We start from the raw sequence: 17510 nt of genomic DNA, 5'->3' as shown, positions 1-17510 counted from the left end.
CCAATCCGGAGCCACGAGTATAGTCTTTACTCCTCTCCTTCTTATGATTCTCAGTACTTTTGGTATGAGAGGAAGAGGAGGGAACACATACACTGACTGGTACACCCACGGTGTTACCAGAGCGTCCACAGCTATTGCCCGAGGGTCCCTTGACCTGGCACAATATCTGTCCAGTTTTTTGTTGAGGCGGGACGCCATCATGTCCACCTTTGGTTTTTCCCAACGGTTCACAATCATGTGGAAGACTTCTGGGTGAAGTCCCCACTGGCACAACTGAGGGCCTGAGCTGACGGGAGGCAGCCTCAGTTGTAGGGGCTGAGATGTACCGGAACCTGGGAGGTTGTATCAGACCCCTGGACATGTAAGTAACATGAATAATAACTGCCCGAAGGCGTGACCACGACAACTTGGATAAAAGTCAATGATGTTTATTATGACAACTCCGCAACACAGCAGCAGTAAAAGAAAACATAAAAGTCAGCAAAGAATAAATACAGTTCCTGGGTACTACAGGGTGGCAGGGGCCACAGGGCACTGGTAGTGTGAGATAGTTCTAATAATCTTCTAGATGGACAGTCCTTACCAGGCCCGACTGTAGCAATGGAGATAACCCAGGATTGTACCAGCTGGTGTTCCAGGAAAAGCTGGGCTGCTGTAGATAAAACGGCTGCTGTGGATACTGGCTGGAACCAGACTGTTGTTAGCACGGAGTGGATACTGGCTGGAACCAGTTAAATAATAAATGAACTTGGGAGCGATGAAATATGAGCTGAAATGTAGAGCTTGAGAGCGGAGAAATAATAATACCGGTGGAGAGTGGTAAACTGTAGAAAGGACACCGGCCCTTTAAGAGAAGCTGTACTCTGCTGGAAGCTGGGCTGGAAGCAGGTAATGTTGTAGCTGAAAACAGATGAATCCAAAATGGATCGGAGAGTCAGGCTACACCGCAGGTGGAATGCTGGTGCGGGTCTCTATGGTGGAAGTCTTGAGACAGGAGCTGGAACCTGGAAGACAATCACAGGAGAGAGACAAACCGGAACTAGGTTTGACAACCAAAGCACTGACGCCTTCCTTGCTCAGGCACAGTGTATTTATACCTGCAGCAAGGAAGGGATTGGCTAGGCAATTATGCAGATTAACAATACTGACAACAGATTGGAGTAAATGATCAGCTGACAGAATCCAAGATGGCTGCGCCCATGCAGACACTTGGAGGGAAGTTTGGTTTGTAATCCATGTGGTAATGAAAACAGTAATGGCGGCGCCGGCCACTGGAGACAGGAGGCGCCAGGCTGACAGATGCACATCCAACCACGCGGACACAGCGGAGGCCGCGGCTGACGTAATCGCCACTCAGACACTCTGCATGCAGAAGTTCAGGGACGGCGGCGGAGGCCTCGGGAGACGCCATGCCAGGTGTAATATGGCGTTTACTGTGACAGCGTCCCAGAGTGACAGGAGAGGATACAGGAATGTACACATCAGGATAACAGATGGGATCCGGTCCTGGAGCGCTGAGCCAGCCTTAGGAGGCATCTGATGGGTAAGAAATGGCGTCCAGATACCCGGATCGTGACAGCACCCCCCCCTTTAGGAGTGGCCCCAGGACACTTCTTTGGCTTTTGAGGAAACTTGGAATGGAATCTCCGGACCAAGGCAGGAGCATGGACATCAGAAGCATTGGTCCATGAACGTTCCTCAGGACCATAACCCTTCCAGTCAATAAGATATTGTAGTTGACCGTAACGGTGACGTGAGTCCAGGATCTTGGCCACTTCATACTCAACGCCTCGTTGAGTTTGGACTTTCGGAGTTGGAGGAAGTGAGGAATGAAACCGATTCAAGATCAGCGGTTTCAACAGGGAAACATGGAATGTCCTGGGTATTTTTAAGAAGGGAGGCAACTGGAGTCTGTAAGCAACAGGATTGATGACTTGTTCAATCTTGAAAGGACCGATATAGCGAGGTGCAAACTTCATACTGGGAACTCTTAACCTCAAATTCTTCGTGGATAACCATACCCGATCACCCACCTTGAGAGCAGGAACTGCTCGACGCTTCTTATCCGCAAACTTCTTGTACCTGAACGATGCCTTGAGCAGAGCTGATCGTACGCTCTTCCAGATATTGGCAAACTGATGCAAGGTGATATCCACTGCGGGAACAGAAGTTGCTGGAAGCGGTTGGAACTCAGGGACTTTAGGGTGGAATCCAAAGTTAGTGAAGAATGGTGTTGAAGCAGATGAAGAATGATACTGGTCGTTATGACAGAACTCGGCCCAGGGAAGTAATTGAACCCAGTCATCTTGAGAGGAGGACACATAGATGCGGAGGAAGGCCTCCAAGTCCTGATTCACCCTCTCGGTTTGACCATTGGTCTGAGGATGGTAAGCCGTGGAAAACTTTAGCTTGACTTGGAGGACTTGACATAAACTTCGCCAGAATTTGGCTGTGAATTGAACTCCTCGATCTGAGATCATTTCTTCAGGAAGACCGTGGAGTCGGAAGATCTCTTGTATGAATACTTGAGCCAACTTGGAAGCTGACGGAAGACCGGTGAGAGGAATGAAGTGTGCCATCTTGGTGAACCGGTCAACTACCACCCAGATGGTATTGAACTTGTTGCACATGGGTAAATCTGTAATAAAATCCATCGACAAATGGGTCCAAGGTCGACGGGGAACAGATAGTGGAACCAGTTGCCCCGCAGGCGACTGGCGGGATACCTTATGTTGAGCACACTTTGGGCAAGATGCAATAAACTCCAAGACGTCCTTTTTCAGAGTTGGCCACCAATAGGACCTAGAGATAAACTCCAGGGTTTTTTGGATACCTGTATGTCCGGCAAAACGGGAAGCATGGGCCCAATGCATAAGCTTCTTCCTTAGCATCGGTTTCACAAAACTTTTCCCTGATGGGGGCATAGAGTCCATCCCTACCGTGGAGAATGCCAACGAATTTATAATAGGATGCTTGTCTGAAGACTCTGACTCATTTTCTTGCTCCCATGAGCGGGAAAGGGCATCGGCCTTGCGATTCTGAGAGCCCGGACAGAACTGGAGTTTAAAGTCGAACCTGGAAAAGAAAAGTGCCCATCTGGCCTGACGAGGGTTGAGACATTGTGCGCCTTTCAGATATAAAAGGTTCTTGTGGTCTGTAAGTATGGTGATTGAATGAGAAGCTCCCTCCAACAGATACCTCCACTCTTCTAGAGCGAGCTTGATGGCTAGCAACTCCTGGTCGCCAATGGCATAGTTGCGCTCAGCTGGAGAGAACTTCCGGGAGAAGAAACTGCAAGGGTGTAAATGGCCATCTTTAGCCCTCTGAGATAACACCGCTCCTACTCCAACGGAGGAGGCATCCACCTCTAAGATGAAAGGAGAGTCGATAGGCTGTTTCAGAACAGGCGCAGAGATGAACCTTTGTTTTAAAAGATGAAATGCTTGCATGGCTTCTTCAGACCACTTGGACGGGTTAGCACCCTTCTTAGTGAAAGCAGTAATAGGCGCCACAATGGTGGAAAAGTCTCGTATAAACTTTCGGTAATAGTTGGCGAACCCTAAGAACCTCTGGACCCCTTTGAGGGTTAAGGGTACCGGCCAATTTTGGATTGCTTGTAGTTTCTCAGGATCCATCTCTAGTCCGGAACCGGACACAATGTACCCTAGAAACGGAATGGACTTGACTTCAAAGACGCATTTCTCTAATTTGCAATAGAGATGATTGACACGGAGACGGGACAGAACCTCTTTAACCCAAAAACGATGTTCCTCTAAATCGTTGGCAAAAATGAGGATATCGTCTAGATAGACCACGACATGACGGTATAGAATGTCTCTGAAGATCTCATTGACAAAATGCTGGAAGACAGCTGGAGCATTGCTCAATCCGAAGGGCATGACGAGGTACTCATAATGTCCGTCACGGGTGTTAAAGGCGGTCTTCCACTCGTCACCCTCACGGATCCGGATGAGATTGTATGCACCTCTCAAGTCCAGCTTTGTAAAGATGGTAGCTCCGCTAACTCTGTCAAAGAGCTCAGTAATCAGGGGTAAAGGATAACGGTTCTTGATGGTAATGTCGTTCAAACCTCTGTAGTCGATGCACGGCCGCAGACCACCATCTTTCTTTTTTACAAAAAAGAAGCCTGCGCCGGCTGGAGAAGAAGAAGGTCGAATGAACCCCTTTGCTAGGTTCTCTTTAATGTATTCCTCCATAGAATGCGTCTCAGGCAGAGACAACGGATAAGTTCGGCCTCGAGGTGGAACCTTCCCTGGAACGAGATCAATCGGGCAGTCCCATTCTCTATGAGGAGGAAGGATATCAGCAGAAGCTTTACTGAACACATCCGTGAAATCTTGATATGGAGGAGGTGGAACATCAGACGACCTGGGGGAGGAAGAACAGACAGGCAATACTTTAAACAAACATGTCTCAGCACAGGAGGAACCCCATGCCAGGATTTGCGTAGTCGTCCAATCAATTGTAGGATTGTGAAGACGGAGCCATGGAAGGCCCAGGACCACAGGATGTGTGGCTCTTGGAATCACTAAAAAAGAAATAAGTTCGGAATGAAGAACTCCCACTCTCAGACGAACTGGTAGAGTCCTTAAAGAAATAACTGCATCAAAAATTTTGCTGCCATCCACGGCAGTTAAAGAAATGGACGAAGGAAGTCTCTCGGTGGGTAGAGACCACCGTTTAACATAGGCTTCGGTAATAAAGTTCCCAGCTGCTCCGGAATCAAGGAGGGCAATGACGTTCCGATAACATTGAGCAACTTGAAGCGAGACTGGGAGATTACAATCTTGAGGAGATGGAGAGGAGATCATTACTCCTAGCCGGCCCTCTCCTTGGCGAGCTAGGATTTGGAGTTTCCCGGACGTTTGGGACAGGCATTAATGGTGTGAGACGGAGCTGCACAATAAAGACAGAGAGACTCGGAGAGACGTCTTCGGCGCTCAGCAGGCGTTAAACGGGAACGGCCAATTTGCATGGGCTCATCTTTAGTTGGTGACAGTTGGCGAGGAGGAGGAGCAGAAGATTTTGGAGCAGATGATCTTCCACGCTCAGTTGCTCTCTCTCTGAAACGTAAATCAACTTTCGTGCAGAGTGAGATTAGCTCATCTAACTTAGAGGGTAAGTCTCTGGTAGCTAACTCATCTTTAATACGCTCAAATAAGCCATGCCAGAATGCAGCATACAGGGCCTCGTCGTTCCATGCCAGTTCGGATGCCAGGATCTGGAACTGTATCAGATATTGTCCTACAGTACATGACCCCTGGCGTAAACGGAGAATCTCGGATGAAGCTGAGGTTACCCGGCCTGGCTCGTCGAAGATGCGCCTGAATGTTGAGACGAATGCAGTGTAAGAAGATAGCAGGCTGTCGGACCTCTCCCATAACGGTGATGCCCAATCAAGGGCTGAGCCACTGAGAAGAGAAATAATGTAGGCAATTTTTGTACGGTCACTAGGAAAATTGCCAGGTTGTAGCTCAAACTGAATCTCACACTGGTTGAGAAATCCCCTGCAGAATCTTGGAGATCCGTCAAATTTTGCTGGCGTTGGAAGATGAAGACGTGGAGCAGAAATGGGTAAGGTGGGTGGGGTTATAACTGGAGTCACTGTGGTTGACGCACCAGAAGCGCCTGATCCACGGAGAGTTGTCTGAATCCCATCCAGCCGAGAGATCCTGGAGACAGCGGATGATGTGGCCCTGTGCAGCCTCCTGATGTTCTAGTCGGGCTGCCAGTTCTTGCATCGGCCTGGCCGCTTGATCCTGGTCTCCGGCTGGATTCATTAGGTCAGTGCTTACTGTCACAACTGAGGTCCTGAGCTGACGGGAGGCAGCCTCAGTTGTAGGGGCTGAGATGTACCGGAACCTGGGAGGTTGTATCAGACCCCTGGACATGTAAGTAACATGAATAATAACTGCCCGAAGGCGTGACCACGACAACTTGGATAAAAGTCAATGATGTTTATTATGACAACTCCGCAACACAGCAGCAGTAAAAGAAAACATAAAAGTCAGCAAAGAATAAATACAGTTCCTGGGTACTACAGGGTGGCAGGAGCCACAGGGCACTGGTAGTGTGAGATAGTTCTAATAATCTTCTAGATGGAAAGTCCTTACCAGGCCCGACTGTAGCAATGGAGATAACCCAGGATTGTACCAGCTGGTGTTCCAGGAAAAGCTGGGCTGCTGTAGATAAAACGGCTGCTGTGGATACTGGCTGGAACCAGACTGTTGTTAGCACGGAGTGGATACTGGCTGGAACCAGTTAAATAATAAATGAACTTGGGAGCGATGAAATATGAGCTGAAATGTAGAGCTTGAGAGCGGAGAAATAATACCGGTGGAGAGTGGTAAACTGTAGAAAGGACACCGGCCCTTTAAGAGAAGCTGTACTCTGCTGGAAGCTGGGCTGGAAGCAGGTAATGTTGTAGCTGGAAACAGATGAATCCAAAATGGATCGGAGAGTCAGGCTACACCGCAGGTGGAATGCTGGTGCGGGTCTCTATGGTGGAAGTCTTGAGACAGGAGCTGGAACCTGGAAGACAATCACAGGAGAGAGACAAACAGGAACTAGGTTTGACAACCAAAGCACTGACGCCTTCCTTGCTCAGGCACAGTGTATTTATACCTGCAGCAAGGAAGGGATTGGCTTGGCAATTATGCAGATTAACAATACTGACAACAGATTGGAGTAAATGATCAGCTGACAGAATCCAAGATGGCTGCGCCCATGCAGACACTTGGAGGGAAGTTTGGTTTGTAATCCATGTGGTAATGAAAACAGTAATGGCGGCGCCGGCCACTGGAGACAGGAGGCGCCAGGCTGACAGATGCACATCCAACCACGCGGACACAGCGGAGGCCGCGGCTGACGTAATCGCCACTCAGACACTCTGCATGCAGAAGTTCAGGGACGGCGGCGGAGGCCTCGGGAGACGCCATGCCAGGTGTAATATGGCGTTTACTGTGACAGCGTCCCAGAGTGACAGGAGAGGATACAGGAATGTACACATCAGGATAACAGATGGGATCCGGTCCTGGAGCGCTGAGCCAGCCTTAGGAGGCATCTGATGGGTAAGAAATGGCGTCCAGATACCCGGATCGTGACACCCACTCCTCCGGGTGAAGATCGTGTCTGCTGAGGAAGTCTGCTTCCCAGTTGTCCACTCCCGGAATGAACACTGCTGACAGTGCTATCACATGATTCTCCGCCCAGCGAAGAATCCTTGCCACTTCCATCATTGCCCTCCTGCTTCTTGTGCCGCCCTGTCTGTTTACGTGGGCGACTGCCGTGATGTTGTCCGACTGGATCAACACCGGCTGACCCTGAAGCAGAGGTCTTGCCTGACTTAGGGCATTGTAAATGGCCCTTAGTTCCAGGATATTTATGTGAAGTGACGTTTCCATGCTTGACCACAAGCCCTGGAAATTTCTTCCCTGTGTGACTGCTCCCCAGCCTCTCAGGCTGGCATCCGTGGTCACCAGGACCCAATCCTGAATGCCGAATCTGCGGCCCTCTAGGAGATGAGCACTCTGTAACCACCACAGGAGAGACACCCTTGTCCTTGGAGACAGGGTTATCCGCTGATGCATTTGAAGATGCGATCCGGACCATTTGTCCAGCAGATCCCACTGAAAAGTTCTTGCGTGGAATCTGCCGAATGGAATCGCTTCGTAAGAAGCCACCATCTTTCCCAGGACCCTTGTGCATTGATGTACTGACACTTGGCCTGGTCTTAGGAGGTTCCTGACTAGGTCGGATAACTCCTTGGCCTTCTCCTCCGGGAGAAACACCTTTTTCTGTACTGTGTCCAGAATCATCCCTAGGAACAGCAGACGTGTCGTCGGAATCAGCTGCGATTTTGGAATATTTAGAATCCATCCGTGCTGTCGTAGTACTACTTGAGATAGTGCTACTCCGACCTCTTACTGTTCTCTGGACCTTGCCCTTATCAGGAGATCGTCCAAGTAAGGGATAATTAAGACGCCTTTTCTTCGAAGAAGAATCATCATTTCGGCCATTACCTTGGTAAAGACCCGGGGTGCCGTGGACAATCCAAACGGCAGCGTCTGAAACTGATAGTGACAGTTCTGTACCACAAACCTGAGGTACCCTTGGTGAGAAGGGCAAATTGGGACATGGAGGTAAGCATCCTTGATGTCCAGAGACACCATATAGTCCCCTTCTTCCAGGTTCGCTATCACTGCTCTGAGTGACTCCATCTTGAACTTGAACCTTTTTATGTAAGTGTTCAAGGATTTCAGATTTAAAATGAGTCTCACCGAGCCGTCCGGCTTCGGTACCACAAACAGCGTGGAATAATACCCCTTTCCCTGTTGTAGGAGGGGTACCTTGATTATCACCTGCTGGGAATACAGCTTGTGAATGGCTTCCAATACCGCCTCCCTGTCGGGGGGAGACGTTGGTAAAGCAGACTTCAGGAACCGGCGAGGGGGAGACGTCTCGAATTCCAATTTGTACCCCTGAGATACTACCTGCAGGATCCAGGGGTCCACTTGCGAGTGAGCCCACTGCGCGCTGAAATTCTTGAGACGGGCCCCCACCGTCTTGCCTGAGTCCGCTTGTAAGGCCCCAGCGTCATGCTGAGGACTTGGCAGAAGCGGGGGAGGGCTTCTGTTCGTGGGAAGAGGCTGTCTGCTGCAGTCTTTTTCCCCTTCCTCTGCCCCGGGGCAGATATGAGTGGCCTTTTGCCCGCTTGCCCTTATGGGGACGAAAGGACTGAGCCTGAAAAGACGGTATCTTTTTCTGCTGCGAGGTGACTTGGGGTAAAAAGGTGGATTTTCCAGCCGTTGCCGTGGCCACCAGGTCCGATAGACCGACCCCAAATAACTCCTCCCCTTTATACGGCAATACTTCCATATGCCGTTTGGAATCCGCATCCCCTGACCACTGTCGCGTCCATAATCCTCTTCTGGCAGAAATGGACATCGCACTTACTCTTGATGCCAGAGTGCAAATATCCCTCTGTGCATCTCGCATATATAGAAATGCATCCTTTAAATGCTCTATAGTCAATAATATATTGTCCCTGTCCAGGGTATCAATATTTTCAGTCAGGGAATCCGACCAAGCCACCCCAGCACTGCACATCCAGGCTGAGGCGATTGCTGGTCGCAGTATAATACCAGTATGTATGTGTGTATATACTTTTAAGGATATTTTCCAGCTTTCTATCAGCTGGTTCCTTGAGGGCGGCCGTATCAGGGGACGGTAACGCCACTTGTTTTGATAAGCGTGTGAGCGCCTTATCTACGCTAGGGGGTGTTTCCCAACGCGCCCTAACCTCTGGCGGGAAAGGGTATAATGCCAATAACTTTTTAGAAATTAGCAGTTTTTTATCGGGGGAAACCCACGCTTCATCACACACCTCATTTAATTCATCTGATTCGGGAAAAACTACGGGTAGTTTTTTCACACCCCACATAATACCCTTTTTTGTGGTACTTGTAGTATCAGAAATGTTCAAAACCTCCTTCATTGCCGTGATCATGTAACGTGTGGCCTTACTGGAAAATACGTTTGTTTTCTCACCGTCGACACTGGAGTCAGTGTCCGTGTCTGTGTCTGTATCGACCTGAGGTAACGGGCGCTTTAGAGCCCCTGACGGTGTTTGAGACGCCTGTACAGGTATTAACTGATTTGCCGGCTGTCTCATGTCGTCAACAGTCTTTTGTAAAGTGCTGACACTATCACGTAATTCTTTCCATAAGACCATCCAGTCAGGTGTCGACTCCCTAGGGGGTGACATCACTAACACAGGCAATTGCTCCGCCTCCACACCATTTTCCTCCTCATACATGTCGACACAACGTACCGACACACAGCACACACAGGGAATGCTCTGATAGAGGACAGGACCCCACTAGCCCTTTGGGGAGACAGAGGGAGAGTTTGCCAGCACACACCAGAGCGCTATATATATACAGGGATAACCTTATATAAGTGTTTTTCCCTAATATAGCTGCTGTATATATTTATATGCCAATTTAGTGCCCCCCCTCTCTTGTTTTACCCTGTTTCTGTAGTGCAGGACTGCAGGGGAGAGTCAGGGAGCCTTCCTCCAACAGAGCTGTGAGGAAAAAATGGCGCCAGTGTGCTGAGGAGATAGGCCGCCGAAAAAGGGGCGGAGCCTTTCTCCCGCTTTTTTATGTAAAAATAGGCAGGGGTTAAATACATCCATATAGCCCAGGAGCTATATGTGATGTATTTTTTGCCAAAAAGGTGTTTTTATTGCGTCTCAGGGCGCCCCCCCCCCCCAGCGCCCTGCACCCTCAGTGACCGGAGTGTGAAGTGTGCTGAGAGCAATGGCGCACAGCTGCGGTGCTGTGCGCTATCTTAGTGAAGACAGGACGTCTTCTGCCGCCGATTTTCCGGACCTCTTCAGTCTTCTGGCTCTGTAAGGGGGACGGCGGCGCGGCTCCGGGACCCATCCATGGCTGGGCCTGTGATCGTCCCTCTGGAGCTAATGTCCAGTAGCCTAAGAAGCCCAATCCACTCTGCACGCAGGTGAGTTCGCTTCTTCTCCCCTTAGTCCCTCGATGCAGTGAGCCTGTTGCCAGCAGGTCTCACTGAAAATAAAAAAACCTATTTAAACTTTTACTCTAAGCAGCTCAGGAGAGCCACCTAGATTGCACCCTTCTCGTTCGGGCACAAAATCTTAACTGAGGCTTGGAGGAGGGTCATAGGGGGAGGAGCCAGTGCACACTAGGTAGTCCTAAAGCTTTTTACTTTGTGCCCAGTCTCCTGCGGAGCCGCTATTCCCCATGGTCCTTTCGGAGTCCCCAGCATCCACTAGGACGTTAGAGAAAATATGTGATATAAATGGAGAGGTCTGAGTGGTAAGAGGAGAGGTAACAGTAGTTCAATAGCCTGAGATAGATATTTATCATTGGGAGAAAAGGTAGTGATTACAAAGAATTTCATACAGAACACTGTTTGAGGATAGACCGCAGTTTAGATGTGGGTGTACAAATACACTATGTATCATATATCCTGGAATCAACTAATTAGGATGATGCACAGGTCTTAATCACAAAAATATTTTTATGTTGGTGGTAGGAGGGGGATAAGGTGAACACATGGATGGGAGTTTTGACAGAAGCTGCCCATATGTATTGTCACAGGTTTTTAGGATGTATTTATTGTGTTTTAGTTTATTGCTTTTAGGATATATTTTTATAGTGTGGGAAATAAATGTGGGCTTTCCAATAGTATGGAACACGGAAATTCATGTGTGCACTTGTTTCTTCCTCCCCCCCCCAGCGTTGCCATGGTCACGCGGCCAGCAAGATACCGCGACGTCACTTCCGCCCGAGGGAGGTATGCAGTATGCCGGACAGGAAGTGCGGCTGGCGTGGCCGCGGCGGGCGCTGGCGGGTAGACCGAAAGGAGGAGGGGGGTAAGTGTGTATTTAAGTTTCACTGTTGCACTGTGTATTTGTCCTGAAGACGGGGAGGTGGTCCCCGAAACGTTGACCTCACGAATATAAGTTTTTTTCACTGATTTCAAAGCCTTTGAGTGCCGCCTCTTATTTCTTCAAGGTGTGTGTGTGTGTGTGTGTGTGTGTGTGTGTGTGTGTGTGTGTGTGTGTGTGTGTGTGTGTGTGTGTGTGTGTGTATATATATATATATATATATATATATATATATATATATATATATATACACACACACACATATACTTGCAGTTCAGTCGGCACTCTTAGATTAAATAAATACAACTGGCCTCCGTGCAGCGTTTTCAAAATATCAGATACAGTACTCCAAGATAAAACGGCACTGGACGCAAAGAATATGAAAATGAGATGTATTGCAACGACAACAGCTGGGCAAAGAATATGAAAATGAGATGTATTGCAACAACAACAGCTGTCCATTTGTTGGTAGTGTTGCTGTTAACTTGAGGAAAGGGCTGCTGCCCTGAAACAGCTGTTGTTGTTGCAATACATCTCATTTTCATATTCTTTGCGTCCAGTGCCGTTTTATCTTGGAGTACTATACATACATATACATACATACACACACATACACACACACACACACATATCTATACATACACACATATACATACATACATACACGTAAACACAATAGAAGGAACAGCCCAATTGCGGCCGTCCTACCTCGACAGTGCATCCTCGGATCCTGTCCGGAAGAGAGCCCCAGTGACCAGAGAATAGCGACAGTCCAGAAGCATATTAGAGTGGGAAATACGATCTATTCTATCTAACCCCACTCTAGTTGTACCTGCCACCTGTATACAGGGACTAGGTACCACAAATAACTAAACAAAATAACAGAAAAACCTAGCTAAAAGCTATAGGCAGAAAACTGTCTGTACTCCACAGGCACAAAACTAAAACAGAGGTGCTTGTTGGTCAGGCTGGAGATGGGAGGGGTTAGACGGGGGAGGAGTTCATTTTCTATAGGTTCTGTGCCAAACTCCTTACCCACACACTAACCCAGAGATGGGGAACCTTCGGCCCTCCAGCTGTTGTTGAACTACACATACCAGCATTCCTTGCTACAGTTTTGTTATTTGGCCATGCTAAAACTGTTGCAGGGCATTCTGGGATGTGTAGTTCAACAACAGCTGGAGGGCCGAAGGTTCGCCATCCCTGCTTTAACCCATTAGTAAGTACGCAGCTTCCCCCAGATGGATGAAAGAGAAACTACACATCCCAGCATGCCCTGTCATAGGTAATTTTAAAACTAACAGCAAAACTGTGGCAGGGCATGCTGGGATGTGTAGTCTCACAACAGCAGGAGATACCCGGGTCAAACAGCTACATCACAGGGAGCAGACTTCATTAATATTCTAACATTTCCGTTATCTGGGGTATAATTATATTAGCATAGATACTTATAAACTGCTTTATTTGTCCTTTTAGAAGGAAACAGCAAGCTACTAGCCAAACCCCAGTAACCCCACCTCCAGTGTTGTGATAAGCGGGGGAACTTTACCTGGTATATTTGCCTAGCAAACAGTCCGCAGTCTCCTGTGCCGACTGGACCCCGGCTGGGGTATCCGGGAAGTCCCCAGGAACAAATGGCGCTCCCATATACTGGCAGTGCTGCAATGCTTGCTGTAAACCGCCAACTCTGACACCTCGGTAAATCTGACAGTGGATCATAAAACATTTATTCCTCGTCTTGTAATATACATGTATACTGTTACGTAAAGACAAAAACTTACAAGAGGAATCCAGAAAGCCATTCCCCATCCTTTTGGTAGGCAGATGTCCCAGCCACTTCCCCACCCTGGACGCTCTCGCCCTGTGACTTTACCAGGCTGCTGGATTAATAGGACTGGTATCTTGGATTCACTATTACCAAGATGAAGCTGTGAACCAGGCACCAGGAGCTCACTTCTCAGCCTGTTCATTTCCTGGAATACATGATGGTGATGAGAATGGAGAGGTCTACATAGGCTTTCACCGCATGCACACTGAAAGGGTCTCTTTGCAGTCACCCGGTGTACCCTTATATAAATAAACAGCTATAGTCACCTGCTCTGGTATTTTATTGTCCAATACATGTGAGCGAACGTCAGGAGACCATATAAGGCTCTGAGCGCACTCCACCGGGACACCGGACTTCACCAACGACTTCACTTTGTCTCCATCTGCAAATCAAAACAGAGAGACGCTTTCTGTCCATAAACAAACAATTTCTGCATCACTCCAGAGTCAGATGGTTAAAAGGATATGCTGGAATTTGTAGTTCACTAACAACTCATTAACTAGACGGTAGTTCAACAGATCGAAGAGGAGAGAGAAACAAAAGCTTATGTCACATGTGGGGTTATCTTGTGAAATGGGTAGCTAAACACGACTAGGTCTGGGCACTCTGCAGGTGGATCAATTCTGAACCAGGTGGGACCTTGTCAGTGCAGTCGGCAACCGTCAGAAATGGTCACCGGTCAGTAATATAGACCAAATGGATAAAAGCTATTGACTGTGGGGGAGATTTATCAAATCTCGTAGAGAGATAATGGGCCTAATTCAGACCTGATCGTAGCAGCAAATTTGTTAGCAGATGGGCAAAACCATGTGCACTGCAGGGGGGCAGATATAACATGTGCAGAGAGAGTTAAATTTGGGTGGGGTGTGTTAAAACTGAAATCCAAATTGCAGTGTAGAAATAAAGCAGTCAGTATTTACCCTGCACAGAAACACTATAACCCACCCAAATCTAACTCTCTCTGCACATGTTATATCTGCCACACCTGCAGTGCACATGGTTTTGCCCATCTGCTAACAAATTTGCTGCTACAATCAGGTCTGAATTATCCCAATGTTTGTAATGCTGGGTACACAGCGACAGACATCTTTAGTGCATTGGCCGGTGTGTACAGATAGGTCTGTGAAAGACTACGTGCACAGACGTATCGTGTCAGCCCTGCAGCACAGCCAATGCCAGATATATCTGCAATTGTATTGGCGCATTTGGCTCTGTGTACGGGTGAAAGCCTGTACACTTGCTGCAGGGACCACTGGTAAATGACCTCTCAGCTGGACGGGAACATTTAAATACCCGTCCAGTTGTAACACCAACACGACACATCGGACAGATTGGTAAGTGTATGATAAGTGTATATGCACTTACCAATCGTTAAATAGGTGCTTTGTGTACAGAGCCTAACTTATTTTTCTAGCACAGACTGTAAAATTACAACTGAAAGCTGATTGGTTGGTAATTTATCTCTCTCCAAGATTTGATAAATATCCCCCTGTATGAGATCAGAACAAATACTATATGTACCCAGCACCTTAGTAGGGACCAAATACCCCTAAGGAAGCCGTTTGGGCAACAAAACACGCAATTTTCAGGTCATTTACCAGTTTAGTGGCCAGATTTATAACATAACAGTTCTGAGAACTAACTGGACACGTGTTCCCTACAGTACGAGGATCACTGTCAGGAAACTGGGATAAGATCTTTGCAAAAAGGGACTCCTCGCTCCTATCAGAATCTGGCCATCATAGTTCTATAGTGATCACAACTGTGGGGCTTATGCACAAACAAAAATGTCCAACACTGTGAATAAGGGATCAACTCTATATACAGTATGATCTGCTGAAGGCTGCTAAAGGACAATTTTTGGATAGAGTTATTACATGAATGTTTGATAAATATGCATATGGAGAATTAGATTTGATTCCATGCATTGTATTATTCAGTTACACCCGTAACATAAAACCAGCGTTATCCATTTGCCGTTCATCACCGCAGACACGGCAGGGTGTGTGGCCAGCATGAACGCTGTGTGTTTATGCTTCCCGAAGAAGAAAACGGCAGAACTACAAATACAAACAGCATCAACGGAACTCAGCATCAACATCTCTGTTTAGGAGGAGAAGAAACCGAACAGACAAATTACATAAGACTGGAAACACTTCATCTTGTTTAAAACATAATCACAGTAAAAGATTAAACACACACAACACGAATACAAAAATAAATAAAACTCCTCAAAGTGGCTTTGCCAGGATTTGAACCTGGTCATCTGTATGGAAAGACAGAGGCTCCCACTGAGCACAAAGCCATCACTGGAATTTTGCCCCTTGTCAAGGCCACATACAGTACACGGCACAAAAGTTTCACACGGCTGCAAGTAATCGCCAGGAGGTTCACCTTCATAGTTTTCTACACTCGGGAAAATGGTTGTCCTCTTGTTAGGCAAGTTCAGTCTTGGATCGCCAACAGTGAGGCCCAAAATGGTTCCGAATGGCAACTGGGCCGGAGATTCTATCCCTGGAAAAGTGCATGACAAGCGAGGAGTCATTTTATAGAACAGCTGTCAATGTAATAAAACAAAGCAATTAGTTTTAATAATTATGTTAAGTCAGCTGTACCTGGACGTGTTCCCATCAGCCAGGGCGGGGACAAAAACCAGGACAACTAGGGAGCAAGGCATTAGGGGGGATAAGAGGTGCATGGGAATTCTGTCACATTCCACTGTCCGTAAACACTGGACCTCATTCACAAAACTTTCTGGATGCAAAGTTCCTTTATGAAAACCTACTCTTAGGAAGATGCCTTCACAAAATTTGCTTTGTTTATGGTGAGGCGCAAAAGCGTAAGCGCCACATCAAGGTATCGAATTAATTAGGTGCGAGTCAGCACACGCCAACAGTTGCGAGATTGGGTGCGAGATGTAGTGCCGTTGCTGGAGTTTCCATGCAGTAACAATTCGCCCCCCCTCGCACCTAACTGAATTGATCACATTTCTAACATAAAGCCATTCAGAAACCACCCCTTCAGGACATCAGGGCTGTCCACATTACATAGCACTTGTGCATTGGACGTTGATTTTTCCCTACATTGGCAGAAGTGTTTCTCTCCGAAAGTGCAACTTGGAGGAGCAATGTGCATCCCATTAAAAGTATAGAATGAGACTACCCATCTGTGCAATCTCAGAACTGCTGCAAAGATAAATTACTTGGGTGGGGTGGAAACATCAGGTTCCTCTGTCTGTACAGCAAGGTATGCACCCTAAATGCACATTCAAAAAACCCACAAAAAAATTATAATTTTGTACTGCGGCACAAAAAGACATACGGATGTGCCTAGATATGAAGGCACAAAAGTGTTTTGCAGCACCAGACAGTGGAGGAAGCGGGACACACATACAGACGCACTCCTCTAGCGTGGCTACAACGCATGCGGGCACTCATGTTAAGTTTTATGTGATTCACCTTTTCCTTTGTATCGTGTTTATGTTGCATGAATGAGAGTCTCTGTATGTTGTCTTGGTACGGCTAAGCGCCGGATTTCCTAGCCGCGCAAAGGCAACGTGCACAGAGACTCTCATTCATGCAACATAAACACGATACAAAGAAAAAGGAAAAGGTGAATCACATAAAAATTAACATGAAACAAAAACTGACCACGGACATAAGTACGGTGCTGTGACAATAAGTCATTCAGAAGTTTCCAGTTTAAACCTTGAAATTTGCAATTTGATTTTGTAGGCTATCCCTTATTTGAGGAGCCTTGCCTTTCTGATGCCCCCCCCCCAAGACTTAACCAGCATCATGAACATACGCAGCTTGTTTTCTGACAACTTCCCACAGTTGACTACAATAACGTGACCCCAATATATGTAGTGTTTCAAGGAAAAAGTTGCACGTGTAATAAGATAATCAGGTTAGCTGAAGCTATGGAGCAGTGCATTTTACCTAACGTGCCTTGTACTCCCAACTGAGGCTCTGAAATTGGTAGGCGGTCGGTCCCCCTCCCTCTTTTGTTCTCAAACTAAATTCTTGAATAAATTATCCATACAAGTCTGTTTTGTCTCAGTGCTGCAGCTTCTGTTGGCGCTGCAATTACCAGATGAAACATGAGCATGTGATTCATACCTTGCAGTAACTGGAACAAGGATTCCTGACGGTTATGGAGCTGAACATTATCTGGACTCTTGCAATAATCTGCCCACCAGCTGTGAGGTCCAGGATTTTCAGTTTCCTA

The 17510-nt window shown here is 47.4% G+C and overlaps 1 protein-coding gene across 1 annotated transcript in view; it reads right to left on the bottom strand.

The window, feature by feature from the left end:
• The window catches only part of POP1 (POP1 homolog, ribonuclease P/MRP subunit), a 128694-nt gene that overhangs the window by 25646 nt on the left and 85538 nt on the right, over positions 1–17510 (bottom strand). Inside the window, exons 10-14 of the mRNA XM_063924171.1 lie at positions 17402–17507; positions 15675–15794; positions 13547–13662; positions 13234–13425; positions 13002–13156 (exon numbers count right to left, since the gene is read on the bottom strand). Of these exons, the coding sequence (XP_063780241.1) occupies positions 13002–13156; positions 13234–13425; positions 13547–13662; positions 15675–15794; positions 17402–17507 (689 nt within the window). The remainder of the gene's footprint in view (positions 1–13001; positions 13157–13233; positions 13426–13546; positions 13663–15674; positions 15795–17401; positions 17508–17510) is intronic.

This window comes from Pseudophryne corroboree, chromosome 5 (assembly GCF_028390025.1).
Source record: "Pseudophryne corroboree isolate aPseCor3 chromosome 5, aPseCor3.hap2, whole genome shotgun sequence".
Classification (NCBI taxonomy): Eukaryota; Metazoa; Chordata; class Amphibia; order Anura; family Myobatrachidae; genus Pseudophryne; species Pseudophryne corroboree.
This window is presented reverse-complemented; position numbering and strand designations above follow the sequence as displayed.